We start from the raw sequence: 14,844 nt of genomic DNA on the forward strand, positions 1-14,844 counted from the left end.
CATGAGCGCAAAAGATTGTTCTTATCTGGGGGGGGGGGCTAAAGTTTCTCAAGTCGCCTTGACGTAGGGACTAGACTAGACTAGCTGTGCATGTGGTTGCGCTACATAATTGCATATTTGATCCATGCGCATGCACAGCTAGCGATATGCAATATACACAGCTGGATTGTGAGAGGGCTTTAGTACGGATACGTGCTTCTCGATCTGTCCCAGGCTAACTCAAGCCCGATGATACTATAAGGTACACGTATTCTTCCACAAGGACGTTCCAGGAGAAAGAGGAGGTGGATGGATTAGATACATGAAATTATCGCCAGGGTAGTATAGTAGCCCCCCTCCTAAGTTGGGAAGGCTCGGGTGAGATGCCCTTTGCAAATAAAAAAAAAGGGTTCATAAGATCATGCATGGTTACTTGCTACGGCTCCCGCAGACCCGCAGACATGCACCCCCATCCCCCTTACCCGCGCAAACATCTCATTAATCAATTATCCCTTCCACTATCATTATATTAGCGAACAGGCCCGGGGGCGCTGCGATTTTTATTCGGGCTAGCGGCGCAATCTTCTCAATGTGCTCGTGCGCTAGTCAGCGCTTGAGCTTCTCATTGGTACCACTGCACGGGTCCGGAACCCGGTTAGAAGTCGAACAAAAGAGGATGAAAGGAGCTCGAAAGGATTTATATTATCTATGTAAGTGATAAGAACCAACCAGTCAGGGAGGGGGGGAACCGAGAGAGAGAGAGAAGGAGAGAGAGAGGGGTGCAAGGTCTCAGGTCGTTCAGTGTAAAATTTTCCTGCAATCGGCAATCCGGTATCTAAAAAAAATCGGGGATGATCGTTGGGGTTGCATGCCCTTCGAATCGAATCGAATCGAAACCGGCCGGGATTAATATACGAGTCAAGTAATTAGCTTGCATGCAGGGGCTCTAGGAATCGTAAGTATAAAAGTGCGGTGGAAAAAAATAAATAAATTGAAACGCGAAGCTTACTGTAAGTAGCAAGGTATGTACTTGTGTATTTCAAGCGGAAATTTTTAAGGAGAGAGAGAGAGAAAGAGAGAGATGAATGGGTGTGCGAAGGATTATGGTGTTACCGCAAGAAACAATGCATGGGGATTGGATCGAGCGAGATAGGAATGAAGTCATGCATGGGCAAATTAAAGCCTGGAGTTAATTGATACAGACGAATTATGAAGCTAGGGAGCCGTTTAATCGATCCTTCATACAAGCAAGCTCAGTACAGTGCATTTACAAGTCAGACGAGTCCAAACATACGGGTGCGAATGATTATCATTACTAGGAGATGGCCGATCGATCGAAGAAACTAGAGCGCGGGCGGCTGCAAGTACTGGATGAAACTAGTTTTTTTTTTTTTTTGGTTTTGTTTTTGGCCCACGCACGCACGCACAAGCCAGCACGCACAGCTATCGTACCACTTGTTCCAGCCACATGGGCGCACGGCAAGGAATGGCAGTAATTAACTAGCATGGTCTCACAGTACCGCCGATCTCCCCTTGCCGATTTCGTCCGTTTCCTTCGCCGGGATCCGCCTTGTCGAGCTCTCTCCCTTCCAAATTCCCAAGCATAAGCTACGGCCCAAGATCTTGATATGACCTGCTGAATCGTATCAGACCCTAACTCCCTGCACCAGGTATCCAATTATCCAAAAGTCGTGTCCCTAGATATAGGGGCAACCGCTGTGCTGGCTTGGGGCGGCGTGTCCATTGTGGTGGTCTCCGAATCCAGGAAAAAAATAGTCCATCGCCCCCCCCAAAAAAACAACACGTATCCCGGCTTCTTGTCCAAACTCATCCTCTTCTGATTTTGTTTCTTCCCAGCTACGGCTACGGTCACCTACCCTTGCGATTTTTCACTTTCTATCTGGCCATTAGGACACTCGGGGATCGATATCGATATCATGGCCAAATTACCGGTTATTGCACTGACCAAGGCATCCTCCTCGTCCCTCGATTCGGTTGGGGAAAGGGGTGAAACTGAGAATGGAAATGGGAGAGACCCGTTGTTCGGGATCCATTGGATTGCAAGGTCATTGAATGCTTCAGGAAAGGAAGCACATTTGGGTAGACGCTGGATGCACAGGTGCGGGACTAATTTGATAAGGGAACAAGTGATACAATGTCAGTATGATGGATCGGGACTGAGCTGACCGAAGCAAATGAGCCTAGGCAAAAGAGAAGGGCCGAGACAAAGCGATTTTCCCGGTTATGAGTATTGGGCTATGTTAACCCTTCAGCACATGGTCTAGGACCAGCACCGATTTCTTGGTATAGGGGCTTTCTGAGCTTTGCACGCAATAAAACTTTTAAGGCACAGGTCAGGGAACTTGGGGTTAGGGGTAGTAACCATCAGCACCGCTCGAGTGTTTTTTTTTTGTTGTTGCAGATATGTATACCATGGAAGAATCGTGTTGGAAGACGCTGCGATCTTGGGACAAAGGGAGAAGCAAGATTCGACATTGGAACTTACGGAGCTGAGCAGTAAATGGAGCTTTCGCACGGAGTTTGTGCGTGGGCATACTGTCACATCGTTTGGATATACCGGCCATTCATCCATCATCCAAAATGTTCGATAGAGGGCGGATTGGCATGCGGGTAAATGATGAGAAGCGTGCGAACAGGTAAGGGGGTGTTTTTCGAAAATGAAAACAATTCCAACGATAAGGATCATTCAGATTGGAAAAGAAAATCCATTTACCTTTCGCTGTATATGGTCAGATCATTCGCGATCATGAAAAGACCGTGCAGACGACTTGATTCCCAATTGTGCTTGAAAATGTCCTCGTGCAGGCTCAGATCACAATGGGGCATATAGAGGAGTACCCTTGGGGTCAAGTCGTAATGACCGTTCTGTCTCCCGGTGTAAAGTGAGCATATGGCGCCACAGCATTTCGTTCGTGGTGCAAAGAATCCACATGCTCCCATGCAGATAATTGAAATGTTAATTATGAGGTACTCACTCCGATAACAGACGTCACGACAAAGCCAAGAGCGGTCAATCCATCGATATCTTCCTGTTGAAACGCTGGATCGGCTACGATAACATCTTCATGGTGCTGATCCGATTTACGATAACGAATTTAGACACGGGCGTTTTCAACCGTCCAATATCAAAGCGCAGGAAACCAATCAGCAGACAGTGACGTGTATGACCTTCGCACACTTCTCACCATATCGAACCGTTTACAAATTGCCAAAAGCATATCAAGCTGCGCGCGAGAACCGCGGGAGAAGAAAGGGCTTCCAAGGCCTAGAGATAGACATTGACGAGGCATCGTAACGTTCGTTAGACCCTCACAAAAGGCCTGGATTGTAGCTGTTCGATCGAAAGGCAGAGGGCGAGAGTGAACTCAAAAGGTGTGTAACGCAGAAGGGACGGCGAAAAAGGGGCCGCCGAAGGATCATACAACATACAGAGGCATTTTTCGGGCCAAAGCTCCGCTGACAGGGTCTCTGAGGTACGCGCTAGCAAACTAGCAAAGGATTCCTTTTTTGCTTTTGCCTTTGCTCGATGATTCTTGCCCTTTCGCTCAACATATGTGAATGCGCTGTCGGACATGTCCGTGGCGATTGCCGAAGCACTGCCACTTGGGAAAGTGCTTCTCCAATACACAGTGAGCGCTTTTTCTTGGCTATGTTTGGCGTTTTCAGACCTAGTAGCGTTAACTTTGGGGGCCTGTTATGGTGAGCCCACATGACACTGCTGTTATGGACTAATTTGGAGCCTCAGAATCAATGTAGGAAGTCGCCATGGCGGTTGTCCCCCACACGTAAAGCTAACCAAAGGCATAGACTGAAGAAAGTCGATAGCGTTATCGAAGCCATCCAGCAGAGTGGCGTTCAGTTAAGAGCCCTGGTGAGTTCAATCTGTGTTGTGACCCCATTGCCACCAGGGCGTGCCAATTCCGATGTACTTTTTGTAGACCAAGGCCCTGGCATTGCCGAAAGAGCACGAGATGCCTGCAAGAGACAAATACACCACTTTCAACCGAAAAAGTCCTAAATTCCGTAAGAGTGTACACAAAGTACCAAAGTTCACTCGGGTTCGCATATTTCCCTTACTCCTGTGCTAGGTGTGGCCTCATTGACGTCTAGATCACACTACGAGAAAATCCAAAAGGCTTCTAAACATTCCAAGGCACCAACCCTCATCTCCACTCCAATTAATACATCTAAATGTCGTGCACGTATTATGTATCGATCACTTTATTATAATATTTAGCAGATCGGCGATTCAGAAGAAAATCAAAGAAGTTTTCCCATCCACCAACCGCTGCCGTAGCGGTTCATGCGTAAGAACATGAAAAACGTCCGCTTTCGTCTCCAGCTGATCCAGCATGGAACGCATTTTGGCATCCATAAAGGTCACATCTAAGATAACATGAGTTAAAGCCGTAAGAGAGAGCGATTCTAGGGGATACACCATCATCATTACTGAAGGCGAGGGAAAGAATACTGCCACCATAGCATACCTGTCTGAGTTAACAGAGCATGAACTCGGTTCGGGGTTCCGACTGCCACGCAAACTTTTGTTTTCTCCAGATGAGCCGCGTGCTGCGATAATCTGAAGTGTCTGGCGAAGAGCTAGAAAAAATCGCAAATTTGAGCTTATCCGCGGTAGGCACGGTCGGCCAGGTCATCTCACCTTGCTGATCTCTCCACTCTTTTCAGTAGTCATGGTCTTGATAGGTTTTATGAGATCAAGAACACGAAGGGCATTTCCGGCCAGAATGATGCATGTCGGAGCCCCATTGTCCTTCGACGATTGTCCGATCCGTGTCGCCAGTGTACGATCAACTGCACTAGGGCGAAGACGGTTCTGATCAGTTACATTGAGACTTAACGTGGACGGAAATGCATGAACACGCGTTTGATCATTTGATAGCCATTTGGGATACTCCAAAATCCCAGGCCATGTGCATAACGTCGTCTTATGATATTTCAGTGCCCACCAACCTTGCCGGATAAATTCTGGGAGGATCTCATGGTTTCTCTCTCCTTTCCACGACCGAGTGTCAATGATGCAAGATTCTAAGAAAATGATAGTGGCGGTATCAGGGGGGAAATACCAGAAGTATGTGTGATGCCAGTGACACGATACCTGGTATTCGCTTGTCGTCGAGCTCGAGCTCACTTATGCCTTTGAATACTTGAATCTGCCCGGTTACCAATAAGTTCGCGAGAAACGAGGGGGACTGAGACGCAGTGAGTGCAGCGCTGCGGAGTTCTTCGGGATCGGGGATGGTGAGTCGTTGTCTCTAAAAAGCATGGAATTAACTAAGTGTGACAATTTATGGAACGAAGACGAGACCCGCCTTGGCTTTTTGTTCGCTTTGTTTCGCTCTCCGTTTCCGACTTTTTTCAGCCTTTGCGGAGACCTTCGCTTTCGCTTCGTGCTCTACAAGTTCGCTCTCATCACCAGAGACAAGATTGTCACCCGCCATGGAACTGTTTTTGTGGCCAATGGGGAATGTTTGTATTGTGGCAGTACACCTTAATGAGTTGCTGTGCGACACGGATAGACGCGCGCTAGTGCTAGTCCGCTCGAAACATTGTAACGTTGCTACTACATCGGCAAAACATTAGTCGGCATCATCACCGGCATTCATGGCCGCAGGCTCATCCCCGAATTGCGCAGTCACTCGGAGTTCACTCTGGGACACTTCTAAGTACAACGTGTGTAGCACACGGCTTGCCTTGCAGCACACTGCATGCCTCAAGCCAGCTAGCTTTCCTCGCACGAAGGACCAAGAGGATATCCACAACATTGGAACTTGAACACTGGCACTGTGGCCTCAACATTAGCTTTGAATGGGCTTTAGAACCTCGGGATCCTCAAGGGCCTTCGAAGAGTAGCCAACCGCGAGGCAAACTTTGGGAGCAAGTATGTGCGGATATTCAGAGGGGCCAGCTTTCCACACATCGTAATTTGGGGATGACGCCGTGGGATCTTCGGACAATTGGAGTTACTTATTGCGTCTTGATCAATGGCGCCATAAATGCACGATCATCGCAATTTCAAAAGGGATAGGGATAGGTTATCGGAAATCGCTACAACTTAATCGCTTGGTGCTTGGGCGCATCTTCGCCTCGCAGGAAACATAAGCTTTGAGACGCCCAATAATGTCTCAAAGCCGCTGAGGGCTGTGCTACAACGTGACAGCTTCGGTTCACGAAGAGCATCCGAGCTTCCCGTATTCTCTCCATGACCAGGTCGCCTCTGGAGTTTATTGGATCGGTGCCCATCTGGCCATCTGCAACCGTTCTTCTTGTTTTCTTCGCTACTGTTTTTTCTGTTCGCCGGTTTCTCTCCGTGGTTGCCCCGCATTTTCGCAAGACCTTATCGTCAACGACCTCACCAATGTCTCTGCCCCAGGAGCCGCCACAAAGGCAGAACAAGCGAAGCGACAGATTTAGTAAAGGAAAACGTTTTAGACAGTCCGCTGCGAGCTCTGCGAAAGCTGTGATCAAGCCTCCCTCCGCCCCCATCAACATTCCTATCCGCCCGCCAGATAAACTTATAGTCCAGAGCGACTGGTCAAGTCCTACTGAGAGTGTAGCAGAGACTCTCGTGGAGGACATCCGGACTATGCAACCTTATGATGCTTTCCTTGTCGTGGATGTCGAGGCAACTTGTCACAGCGGCTGCGGTTTTGATTATCCAAACGAGATTATAGTATGTTGCCAAAACTTCCTCTGCACAGCAGGGAAATATATGCTATCCCTTTTGATTAGGAATGGCCAGTCATCCTTCTTCGTTGGAATGATCAGACGGAAGACGGCCGTGCAAGCAGCCTTGTTCAAGTAGCCGAGTTCCGTTCTTATGTTCGACCTACATGGAGGCCTCAATTGTCCACCTTTTGCACGGATCTCACTGGTATCACCCAGGTGTGATTTTGATGCTCTATCAGCAATCCCGCGTGTCATAATCACGAACTCCAACCTTTGATCCTCAATCTCCAGGCGGACATTGATTCAGCGCCAACTTGGCCCGAGGTCCTGGGTTTGTTCGCAGAGTTTCTTGCGCACCATGGCTTGATAGACCCACGCACTGGCGCACGCTCGCAGAAGTTCATATTCTGCTGCGATGGTCCATTCGATATCAGAGATTTTGTCACTAAGCAATCTCATATATCCAAGGCAGGTGATCTGTTCCCCAACTGGCTGGATGGGGATCTTATATATCGTATCTTCAGATCCCAATTCCAGGCTATCTGCGGGGGGATATTTTGGACATTCGAAAATCAGTGGCGAGCCTAATGGCGAGCCGCGAACTGGTATGTATAGCGATGTGTCTAGTTGATGCCGATGTACCGAACCCGCCACTCGAAATGTTTCTCTCTGATAGCGCGAACCAATGACATCCACAGCAGCGCATATCCAGCGGAATAATCAAAAACACTTGTATCTCCCTATACCCATGCAACTCTCTGCCCTCTTATTGCCATCGTTCACTGGGCGATTACATTGTGGTTTGGATGTGAGTAGGTCATTTCCCGATCAGCGCAAGGACCTTTGAATACGGTGTTGACCACCTTTCTGGTTATTTAGGATGCCCGGAATGTTGCTCGTATTCTAATTGAGCTGGCTCGTACCCCGTTGCGTGTCGAACCAAACACACGGATCCTCCCAAACAGAAGGTGGTGGTGGATGGGTCCTGGAGGCAAAGTCAATTACCCCGATAGCCGTACTCCGGCGTAGAATTGGCCCTCTCTGACTAGGGTTGTAACACGCGACTGGGCATGTTCTGTGACGACTTATTTCATGTAGCCGGACGCCTCTTTGATGCCATCGTTTGACACTTTGTATTCGTACAACATCCTCAACATCCCTGTATTTCTCTCGCCTCAACACCGTTTTCACACTTCGACCACGACAGCGAAACCCCTTCTTTCGTCTTGACGATTCGGACAATATTGGTGCCTTTCTCTGGCGGTGTCTAGCGGCCGGACGGTTCACGTCAGGTTCTTACCCCGTTGTGAATATGTCGTGCTCACAAGATGAGCACCCGTGTTCACTATGGGTTTCGACTGCGGTGACGTATACACGCTTTCTATCCGTCCACATTTTTCATAACCTCAGAGCTGTATTTCCAATGATAATGCACCGATGATCTCTTCCGATATCAAACCCGATCAAACAATGCGGAAGATTTCGAATAGACAATATAACAATATAACAATAAATTCGACAATCTTACTGAGGGCCATCCTGTCACGGGGCGGACAAGCGAAGTTACTGAGCCTTGTTGGTACCGGCGCTGGTAGGAAGCAACAGTCCCGCATCTCGAGTGGTGTGGACATTTTAAGAATGAGTTAGATGGCCAAAGAAAGTCGAATCGGGAAACGTATAATATGTGGAGATACCGACAGCCTTCACTTTTGAGTAATGAAAAACCAGGAATGCAAGTATAGGCGCTTACATGTTCAAGATTTATGTTCGACCTCTGCCTTTACAACCCAGCGCCAAGGGATCATTACAAGTCCAACATACCGCCCTCTTGTCATGTCGGTTGCATCAGGGCAGAATTCCTCAGTATTAGTTAGAACCATATTCTTCTCTTTATCAACGCAGACGAAGGCACCAATGAAGATACGGCCATCCTGGATGGTGACGCGGTAAAACTGGCCAAGCGTGCTTCGGAGCATGGCCAGTGCCCTGAACGGAATGTTAGATACAAAAAGTCCCAATTACGAGCTGCCGATCACATGGACTCAGTCTGGGATGAGCTCATCGGTGGCCGCAACAAGTGAATGATCGACGCGCAAGCGGAAGCAAAGTAGCGCGACGCGACAAAGTTCTTGCCTATCGACTTGCACCGGATCCCTAACCATGGCTGCTCCGCCTCCTTTACCGATGAACCTTAATATGGAAATCCCTGGAGGGCCACCAATGCCCAATGTCTTGTATCCTCATCATGTTGGCTTGACTATTATGATTCTCGTGTACCATCGCGGTGTGGATTATGGTGAGCCTGGTATAGGTCCGACGACACTGCATCCCAAAGTTAGGATGAGAATGCTACGAGTTCTGGCGCGAGAAATAGGAGAGGCAAGTAGAATGTAAATGCGGGTATCGTTGGAGGTTCTAACCGATGACACAGTTGAAACCCCCAACCCCATATCACCAATTGGTGTCTAAACTAGTGAACGGATTTGATGACCCGTCACTCAACTCGGAGCTGGCTCTTCTTTCTCACACTCTGAATCAGGCAGTGCGTAGCGCATGTTCCACCAACATACATTTCAGTCTTATTCTCGGACTAGCCCAAGATGATTTCCACTCCGGAAGTGATGGGTGACTTATTTAGCGGTATACGGAGCAGTTGGATAGCTTTGTGCATTGCCCTTACATCAGCTCGTATACAGATGTGCGAAGTCTCGTGCCTGGGGTCGATGAACCAGTGGGTTCATCCTGTACTGCCCAATTACGCAGCTGAAGTTTTCATATCAAGGAAGAAAACACCAGTTCCTGCGCTTTTGTTTGTCGGATTGACTCCGCTCAGGGAATCCCTCCTTATGCTTTACTCAGGAACGACGATCATTCTTTGGGATGTTTATTCGAAGGAGTTTTTTGAGCTTTCGCAAGCTGTCCTTTGCTGGTCAATTGCGCCTGTGTAATGACTTTATTGCGTGGTGTGACGGGGATAAAGGGGCGGGATACTATATCGGTTCAAAGGAGAGGCGAAGGGGTGAGGGTGGTGTTTGCATGTTTGTAGGAAGCGGACCGTCTTAACACCTCCCTTGTAGGCCTCCTCATATATCCAGGCATCCTGGATCTTCCTGAAAATGCAAAGCAGTCATATTACGAAATGTGAGTGTGTTCTTTTGCACTATTTATTATTTGGCTACACGCTCTTCTAGAGCCGGGGATTCATTGAAGACTGGGGATAGCAAAGCCGCAGTAGACAATTTGAGGCGTTTCTTTGACCAACGATTTGCTGCGACTGATGACACGTCAGCACAAATTTCGCTTCATCGCCAACAGTGCTCAAGAGGCAATTTTCAGGACTATGTATCAGCATTCACTTCTAAGCATGGCCACACTTCATTATACAAGGGGCGAACTTCTGGCTGCCCGTCAGGTAAGCCCGCCAATTCAGGACCTCGCATCTAACGTTGTTGATGGTTTCTTTAGTTTCTCGATGAAGCGATTAAGATTTCAAAAGAGAAGAATGATCATTTCACACTGGATCGCTGTCAAAAGTGAGTGGATTTCCCCTATGTTCGTCCTCGCCGCTGATTCGGACCGTGGTGATCAGTCTCATGCAGCGCCTTGACCCAGACCCAGGCTCCGCATTCCTCGCTCGAGATCGTGCTATTTCTGTCCAGGTCTGGGGAAACCCGCTGGATATTCTTTGGGAAATCAAGAAGCTTCTAGAGCTTGTGAGGATTTCTACCTGGTGTGTTCGGCGTTAGACTGACGCCCTCATAGGGAGAAGGGCTGAAAATCCTATTCACCAAGGTAGCAGAGAGTATCGGAGTGTGGGATGCTAAATCTGTCCTCATTAATGTTGGTGTGGAGAAATGGCCTAGGCATGCTGTCTGCGCCATCCTTTGGCGTTTAGCAGGTGAGGATACATCCTTTACTTCGTCACCGTGTGCAAACCTGGAGGTGCAGGTGTGGAGACGCTCGCCAAGTGCCACGAGAACATCATCTTGGCCTTCACTCAGGTTGGCGATGATGATTCTCGTATGTCTGTGGTCTGTGCCAGAGCATCACGGGTGCGATAATGCTTTTAGGCTATCGCATTTTCATTTCTCATGAAGAACTATGCAGTACACGAGACAGGGTGCAACTGATGAAGCACTTAAATTATTGCTGGACCCACAAACTTGGCGAGGGCTGACATTCCAGCAATATCAAATATGGGCCTTGGAAGTGTGGAATGTTTTCAACTTCACAGCGGAACGGAAGTAAGTCTCTATCTTGACTCCAATAATAGGGTGATCGTGTACATAATCACATCAACTTCCACAGAGGACATGCGTCCTTTCAACGTGACTTTCTCATGCCAAACCAACCGTCTCCAAGACCTGAAGTTCAGTCGGTCGGCGCGCCGTCTCCGTTCCATCGTCGTACGGTGATAACTGAGTCTCTACAGCTAGCTCTGCGATACAAAGTACGTCTTCTCGACCCCGTATGGTAAACGAATGTATATGTGGTCTGGTTTGCTTAGGAAGCGAATCAGCCCGTTCTAGCTGTTCAGCCGCTTATGGAGGCCGTTTGGAGTTCAGAATTTCGAGGGATGTTTCAGTATTACCGCATCGCAGTAGTATTACTTGCCGACATCGCAATTGACCTTGGTCTACCAAAATCTGGCCAACACATGATTGAAGAAGTTCTACCACAGGTATGCACTGGAAATCAGTCTTGTGTTCCAAACGACTCACCGTTCTCAAGATTCTCCTCGCGGACGATCTTGAACTCCGCGCTTACGGAAGCTTGACATACGCGCGATTGATGATGGCTGGAGCTGGCGCAGGTGAGACACTACCCAAGTCGGAACAAGACGGTTTGAATATCACCCCTTTAGATATCAATGAGGAAATATTAAAAGAAGCACGGCCCCATCTGATTCGGGCCGTCAGAGACTATCGGACTATATCGAAGTTCGAGAAAGCACTCGAAGCACTTTACATTCTTTCGGCGGTGTGCCATAACCTGCGTGCAGTGGAGGAGCGGGACGCTTGGGCCGCACAGTTTAATGCCTTGGACGCAGAACGACGAACAACTCTATCAGCTGGCGTTGATGAAGAGACACTGCAGATTTTCAGGATCGTCACGGAGGTTGCCTATGTCATCGGTCAAACAGAAAAATGAGTGGCTTCGAATGCTCGTGTTTGATATCATTATTGCAAATTTAAGTTATCTTGGCTCCTGTCGAGGGCCTAGCATTACCCTAAAGGTTGTTCATATTTGCTTCCCAAGGCGAGCAAGATGGTAATTTATCGTTGGTTTGTGAGGTTTCACACGGCCCCCAGCCTGCAGTCGGCGGGACATCAAATATCCCGGAAAAGCAGTGGATGTTTTTAGTGCTCACCATTCCTCCCATGCACAATCTTAGACTTTGAGCGGCGTCTGCACATGGTCCGATTGATCGGAAATCATTTTTGCTCGCCCAGCAGTTCAACATGGTGGCAAGCTGCAAGGCGCACGGAGCAGCATTCTTCACTAGATTGAGGGCGAAAAGACCATCTCACTGTGTTCAGTTCTCTCGAACAGAACAATACTCACCTTTTCTTGGGCGTACTTTGAGGTGGTCGACTTTCATTATTATGAAGTTGATCACGTGGTGTTACCGGCGGCTGTGACCACTAATTGATGCTGCTCCAATAATTGCTTGGGTTGAAACTTCCACGTTGACCATCGTGAAAACATGTCCTCAAAGTCTACCTACAACAAGAACAACTCTGGTGCGTACCTGGGTAGCATTGAGAATCCCTTCCTGCATCAAATAATTGCTTCCGATCTAGGTGTGAAGCGAATAATGGCCGAGGCACGCGAACTGCAGCGCGACAGCTCCACCGAGTACATTGCTAGCCCTCTTGAAGTATGTGTTCACCGCTGTTGCGGCACCTTTGCATTTCCCTAACGTACATTGCTTATTAGGACGATATCTTTGTAAGTCTGCAATCTTGGGATCAATACCATTGGCCCAGGAGCTGATGGGCATCATAAGGATTGGCATTGTACACTACGAGGGCCTGCTGGTACGGAATTTGAGGGGGGCTGTATCATGCGCGGATATTGCTCCCCCCAGAATACCCGTTCAAGGCGCCTTCCATAATGCTTCTAACTCCAAACGGCCGATTTGAGCTTAATAAGAAGGTACGATACTTTGAATGTCCATTGTTTACATATCCTTTACTCAGACGATTCATTTCATCAAGATTTGCATTAGTTTCACGGCATATCATGAAGACCAATGGCAGCCGTCATGGGGCGTTCGAACTGGTTCGTTGCCGTTAACCGGTGCTTGTGAACCTTCACGTGATGCTCATCCTGACATGACATCCCAGCCATCATAGGTCTTCAGTCCTTCTTCCCACTGAAAGGAGAAGATGCTAGTGGCGTTGGAGGCATCGAGGTACCAGTGCCTGAGAGGAAGCGATTAGCTACCCTGTGAGTTGCCTTTGTTCACAGAATAGAATAAAATCACCAACTCACATCCAACTTTGCAGCTCTCGACACTGGGTAAAGTATAGTTCGCCTCTATGCCCCTATTTATTTTCTAAAATTTCGTATCATAGGTATGTTCCCAGTGCAAGCAGTCAAATGCCGAAGCCCTTCAGGATTCTCCACCAATCGAAACGTCAAGTGCCTCAGGCCAAGCTTCCGGAGAGTTGATTGAGAAGGCTGACACATGCACGCCAATACCGGAAACGGCTCTGGATAAGGAGGAGCTACCGCCGGCCAAGCTGGCCACAGAAGCAGCGACTCCGGAAACACCAGCCCTGCAGTTTACAAAGGAAGCAAGTGTCGAGGAACAAGGCGGGGCTGTCGCTCTCGTTCCCGTCGCCATCACAAAACCTCCGTCTATCCCTGAACAACGACCAGTTTCCCCTCCACCGAGTTCAATCGCCATTCAAGCACCTTCAACCATCTCGCGTCCTCTTGATCTCACTCCTTCAACACCCGCCAGTCGCATTCTTCCTCCCCGTAGCGAGCGTTCCCCTGTCGGGGGTCACAATTCCCCGCTGTCCCGCACCAATGATCCTCATGATCAAGGTATGACCCCGCGAGATGTTCCCCTTGCTCTCGATGCTGTTATCATGGCACTCGCGGCGCTGTTAGTAGCGGTCGTCCTACGCCGAGCGATGTAGTGCAAGTGTTGGCAACACCCTGCTGTCTCAGTTGGACCGGGGGGGGCGAGCGCAGTAATTGCTTGGCCACCGATCATACGAGTGTCCCACCTGAAGCACTCTATTGGACATTGCACCCACTGCATCGTTTAACGTCGCGCGTGTTTTTCATATCCCCATCAACTTTGACGACGTCTTCTGCGGTTCGATCGTTTCCCAATACTATCTCAATTCTTTCTATATTTTTGAGACAGTTTCTTCTTTGTTCCTTTTGAACAACGGATTCATTGCTTCTAGCGCCTTCCATTGCCTGTATTTCTCACTCTTTATTGCCATTTGTATCAGTTGTACCTTATGCTTGCTAGATCGACCTTAGTTTTCGGAGTTAGACCAATTACTGGGCACATTCCCCCCTGTGAACTCAGCCTGTCTTAAGAGATGCTGGAAGAGGGGTTTCGTAAATGAGGCTCAAACAATATCATTGGTTTACTGCCTGGCACACATACTTGAAGCAAAGAGTGAACCCACGTGGCCACAGAGTAAGTTCGCTATGTGCACCCAAGACAAATACATGCTCGATCCGTTCACACGTGGAATGCTTCTTCTGCCGGCCTGTGTTGCCCGCGTCATGAGTTTGCGGACTAAGAGTATATGATAGGTGCTTTGTGTAGTGCTTAAGCAACTGTGGCGCCAAGCCTTTGTGGGAATATCCGAAGCCAGTTTGCAAGTGCAGCAATTTCCAAGTGGCGGACTTTTTGTAAGGACATGCCTTTATCCGGCAGCGATAAGCCAGGAACATGAATTTATTCGGAGAAGGAAGAAAATCTTCAAGAGGAATTGGAGAAAAAAAGAAGAAACGGTATTTCCAGCAACTTCTTGCCCTATCATTGCTTGTACCTTACTTAATACTATCCTGAACACCACCTATACACTGTTCATGCAAGAACGAGTTGTGTAGCTATCCGAAAGAATTACAGAGGCTGCACTGCCGCTGCCATCCTAGAGAGTAAAGTTAGTGAAATAG

At 48.4% G+C, this 14,844-nt stretch overlaps 9 protein-coding genes across 9 annotated transcripts; 4 read left to right on the forward strand and 5 right to left on the reverse strand.

Annotated features, from left to right (window-relative positions):
* Positions 1–1,770: 1,770 nt before the first annotated feature.
* EI90DRAFT_3050486 (uncharacterized protein) lies at positions 1,771–3,105 on the reverse strand (the record flags this gene model as incomplete). Its single annotated transcript, XM_039059763.1, has 4 exons — positions 1,771–2,106; positions 2,486–2,535; positions 2,714–2,865; positions 2,976–3,105. Coding segments are annotated over 4 exons (555 nt in total), but the record flags the coding sequence as incomplete, so codon positions are not given.
* A 544-nt stretch (positions 3,106–3,649) lies between these two features.
* On the forward strand, positions 3,650–4,143 carry EI90DRAFT_3145012 (60s ribosomal protein l31; the record flags this gene model as incomplete). Its single annotated transcript, XM_039065219.1, has 4 exons — positions 3,650–3,699; positions 3,757–3,871; positions 3,939–4,058; positions 4,111–4,143. 4 exons carry the CDS (start codon positions 3,650–3,652, stop codon positions 4,141–4,143), a joined length of 318 nt encoding a protein of 105 aa, XP_038917715.1.
* A 106-nt stretch (positions 4,144–4,249) lies between these two features.
* EI90DRAFT_3121344 (U3-containing 90S pre-ribosomal complex subunit-domain containing protein) lies at positions 4,250–5,459 on the reverse strand (the record flags this gene model as incomplete). The annotated part of the gene is made up of 5 exons (XM_039063388.1): positions 4,250–4,425; positions 4,488–4,599; positions 4,661–5,046; positions 5,117–5,273; positions 5,316–5,459. The coding sequence occupies 5 exons, from the start codon at positions 5,457–5,459 to the stop codon at positions 4,250–4,252; spliced, it is 975 nt and encodes a 324-aa protein (XP_038917716.1).
* A 303-nt stretch (positions 5,460–5,762) lies between these two features.
* On the reverse strand, positions 5,763–7,063 carry EI90DRAFT_3050499 (uncharacterized protein). Its single transcript, XM_039059764.1, has 3 exons — positions 6,979–7,063; positions 6,751–6,903; positions 5,763–6,691 (listed from the first exon to the last, which is right to left on the reverse strand). Exon 3 carries the CDS (start codon positions 6,595–6,597, stop codon positions 6,067–6,069), a length of 531 nt encoding a protein of 176 aa, XP_038917717.1. The 5' UTR covers positions 6,598–6,691; positions 6,751–6,903; positions 6,979–7,063; the 3' UTR covers positions 5,763–6,066.
* On the forward strand, positions 6,605–7,716 carry EI90DRAFT_3145013 (ribonuclease H-like domain-containing protein; the record flags this gene model as incomplete). The annotated part of the gene is made up of 6 exons (XM_039065220.1): positions 6,605–6,691; positions 6,751–6,903; positions 6,979–7,155; positions 7,212–7,292; positions 7,364–7,495; positions 7,567–7,716. The coding sequence occupies 6 exons, from the start codon at positions 6,605–6,607 to the stop codon at positions 7,714–7,716; spliced, it is 780 nt and encodes a 259-aa protein (XP_038917718.1).
* Positions 7,717–8,048: 332 nt separating this feature from the next.
* Positions 8,049–8,841, reverse strand: EI90DRAFT_3050505 (uncharacterized protein). The gene is made up of 3 exons (XM_039059765.1): positions 8,430–8,841; positions 8,211–8,285; positions 8,049–8,182 (listed from the first exon to the last, which is right to left on the reverse strand). The coding sequence occupies exon 1, from the start codon at positions 8,661–8,663 to the stop codon at positions 8,442–8,444; it is 222 nt and encodes a 73-aa protein (XP_038917719.1). The 5' UTR covers positions 8,664–8,841; the 3' UTR covers positions 8,049–8,182; positions 8,211–8,285; positions 8,430–8,441.
* Positions 8,747–12,176, forward strand: EI90DRAFT_3153365 (uncharacterized protein). The gene is made up of 19 exons (XM_039065860.1): positions 8,747–9,066; positions 9,119–9,229; positions 9,282–9,327; positions 9,384–9,418; positions 9,470–9,496; positions 9,547–9,706; positions 9,765–9,828; positions 9,879–9,971; positions 10,024–10,099; positions 10,153–10,220; positions 10,277–10,400; positions 10,450–10,585; positions 10,636–10,739; positions 10,795–10,931; positions 10,996–11,137; positions 11,195–11,368; positions 11,419–11,500; positions 11,552–12,000; positions 12,059–12,176. The coding sequence occupies exons 1-18, from the start codon at positions 8,848–8,850 to the stop codon at positions 11,836–11,838; spliced, it is 2,085 nt and encodes a 694-aa protein (XP_038917720.1). The 5' UTR covers positions 8,747–8,847; the 3' UTR covers positions 11,839–12,000; positions 12,059–12,176.
* Positions 11,929–12,289, reverse strand: EI90DRAFT_2915710 (uncharacterized protein; the record flags this gene model as incomplete). Its single annotated transcript, XM_039054557.1, has 3 exons — positions 11,929–12,000; positions 12,059–12,189; positions 12,253–12,289. The coding sequence occupies 3 exons, from the start codon at positions 12,287–12,289 to the stop codon at positions 11,929–11,931; spliced, it is 240 nt and encodes a 79-aa protein (XP_038917721.1).
* A 105-nt stretch (positions 12,290–12,394) lies between these two features.
* EI90DRAFT_3280220 (uncharacterized protein) lies at positions 12,395–14,316 on the forward strand (the record flags this gene model as incomplete). Its single annotated transcript, XM_039066747.1, has 7 exons — positions 12,395–12,431; positions 12,492–12,568; positions 12,793–12,846; positions 12,909–12,972; positions 13,038–13,140; positions 13,200–13,212; positions 13,269–14,316. 7 exons carry the CDS (start codon positions 12,395–12,397, stop codon positions 13,839–13,841), a joined length of 921 nt encoding a protein of 306 aa, XP_038917722.1. The 3' UTR covers positions 13,842–14,316.
* Between the last annotated feature and the right edge of the window lie 528 nt (positions 14,317–14,844).

Source organism: Cantharellus anzutake (genome assembly GCF_015039405.1).
Source record: "Cantharellus anzutake strain C23 chromosome Unknown EI90scaffold_16, whole genome shotgun sequence".
NCBI lineage: Eukaryota > Fungi > Basidiomycota > Agaricomycetes > Cantharellales > Hydnaceae > Cantharellus > Cantharellus anzutake.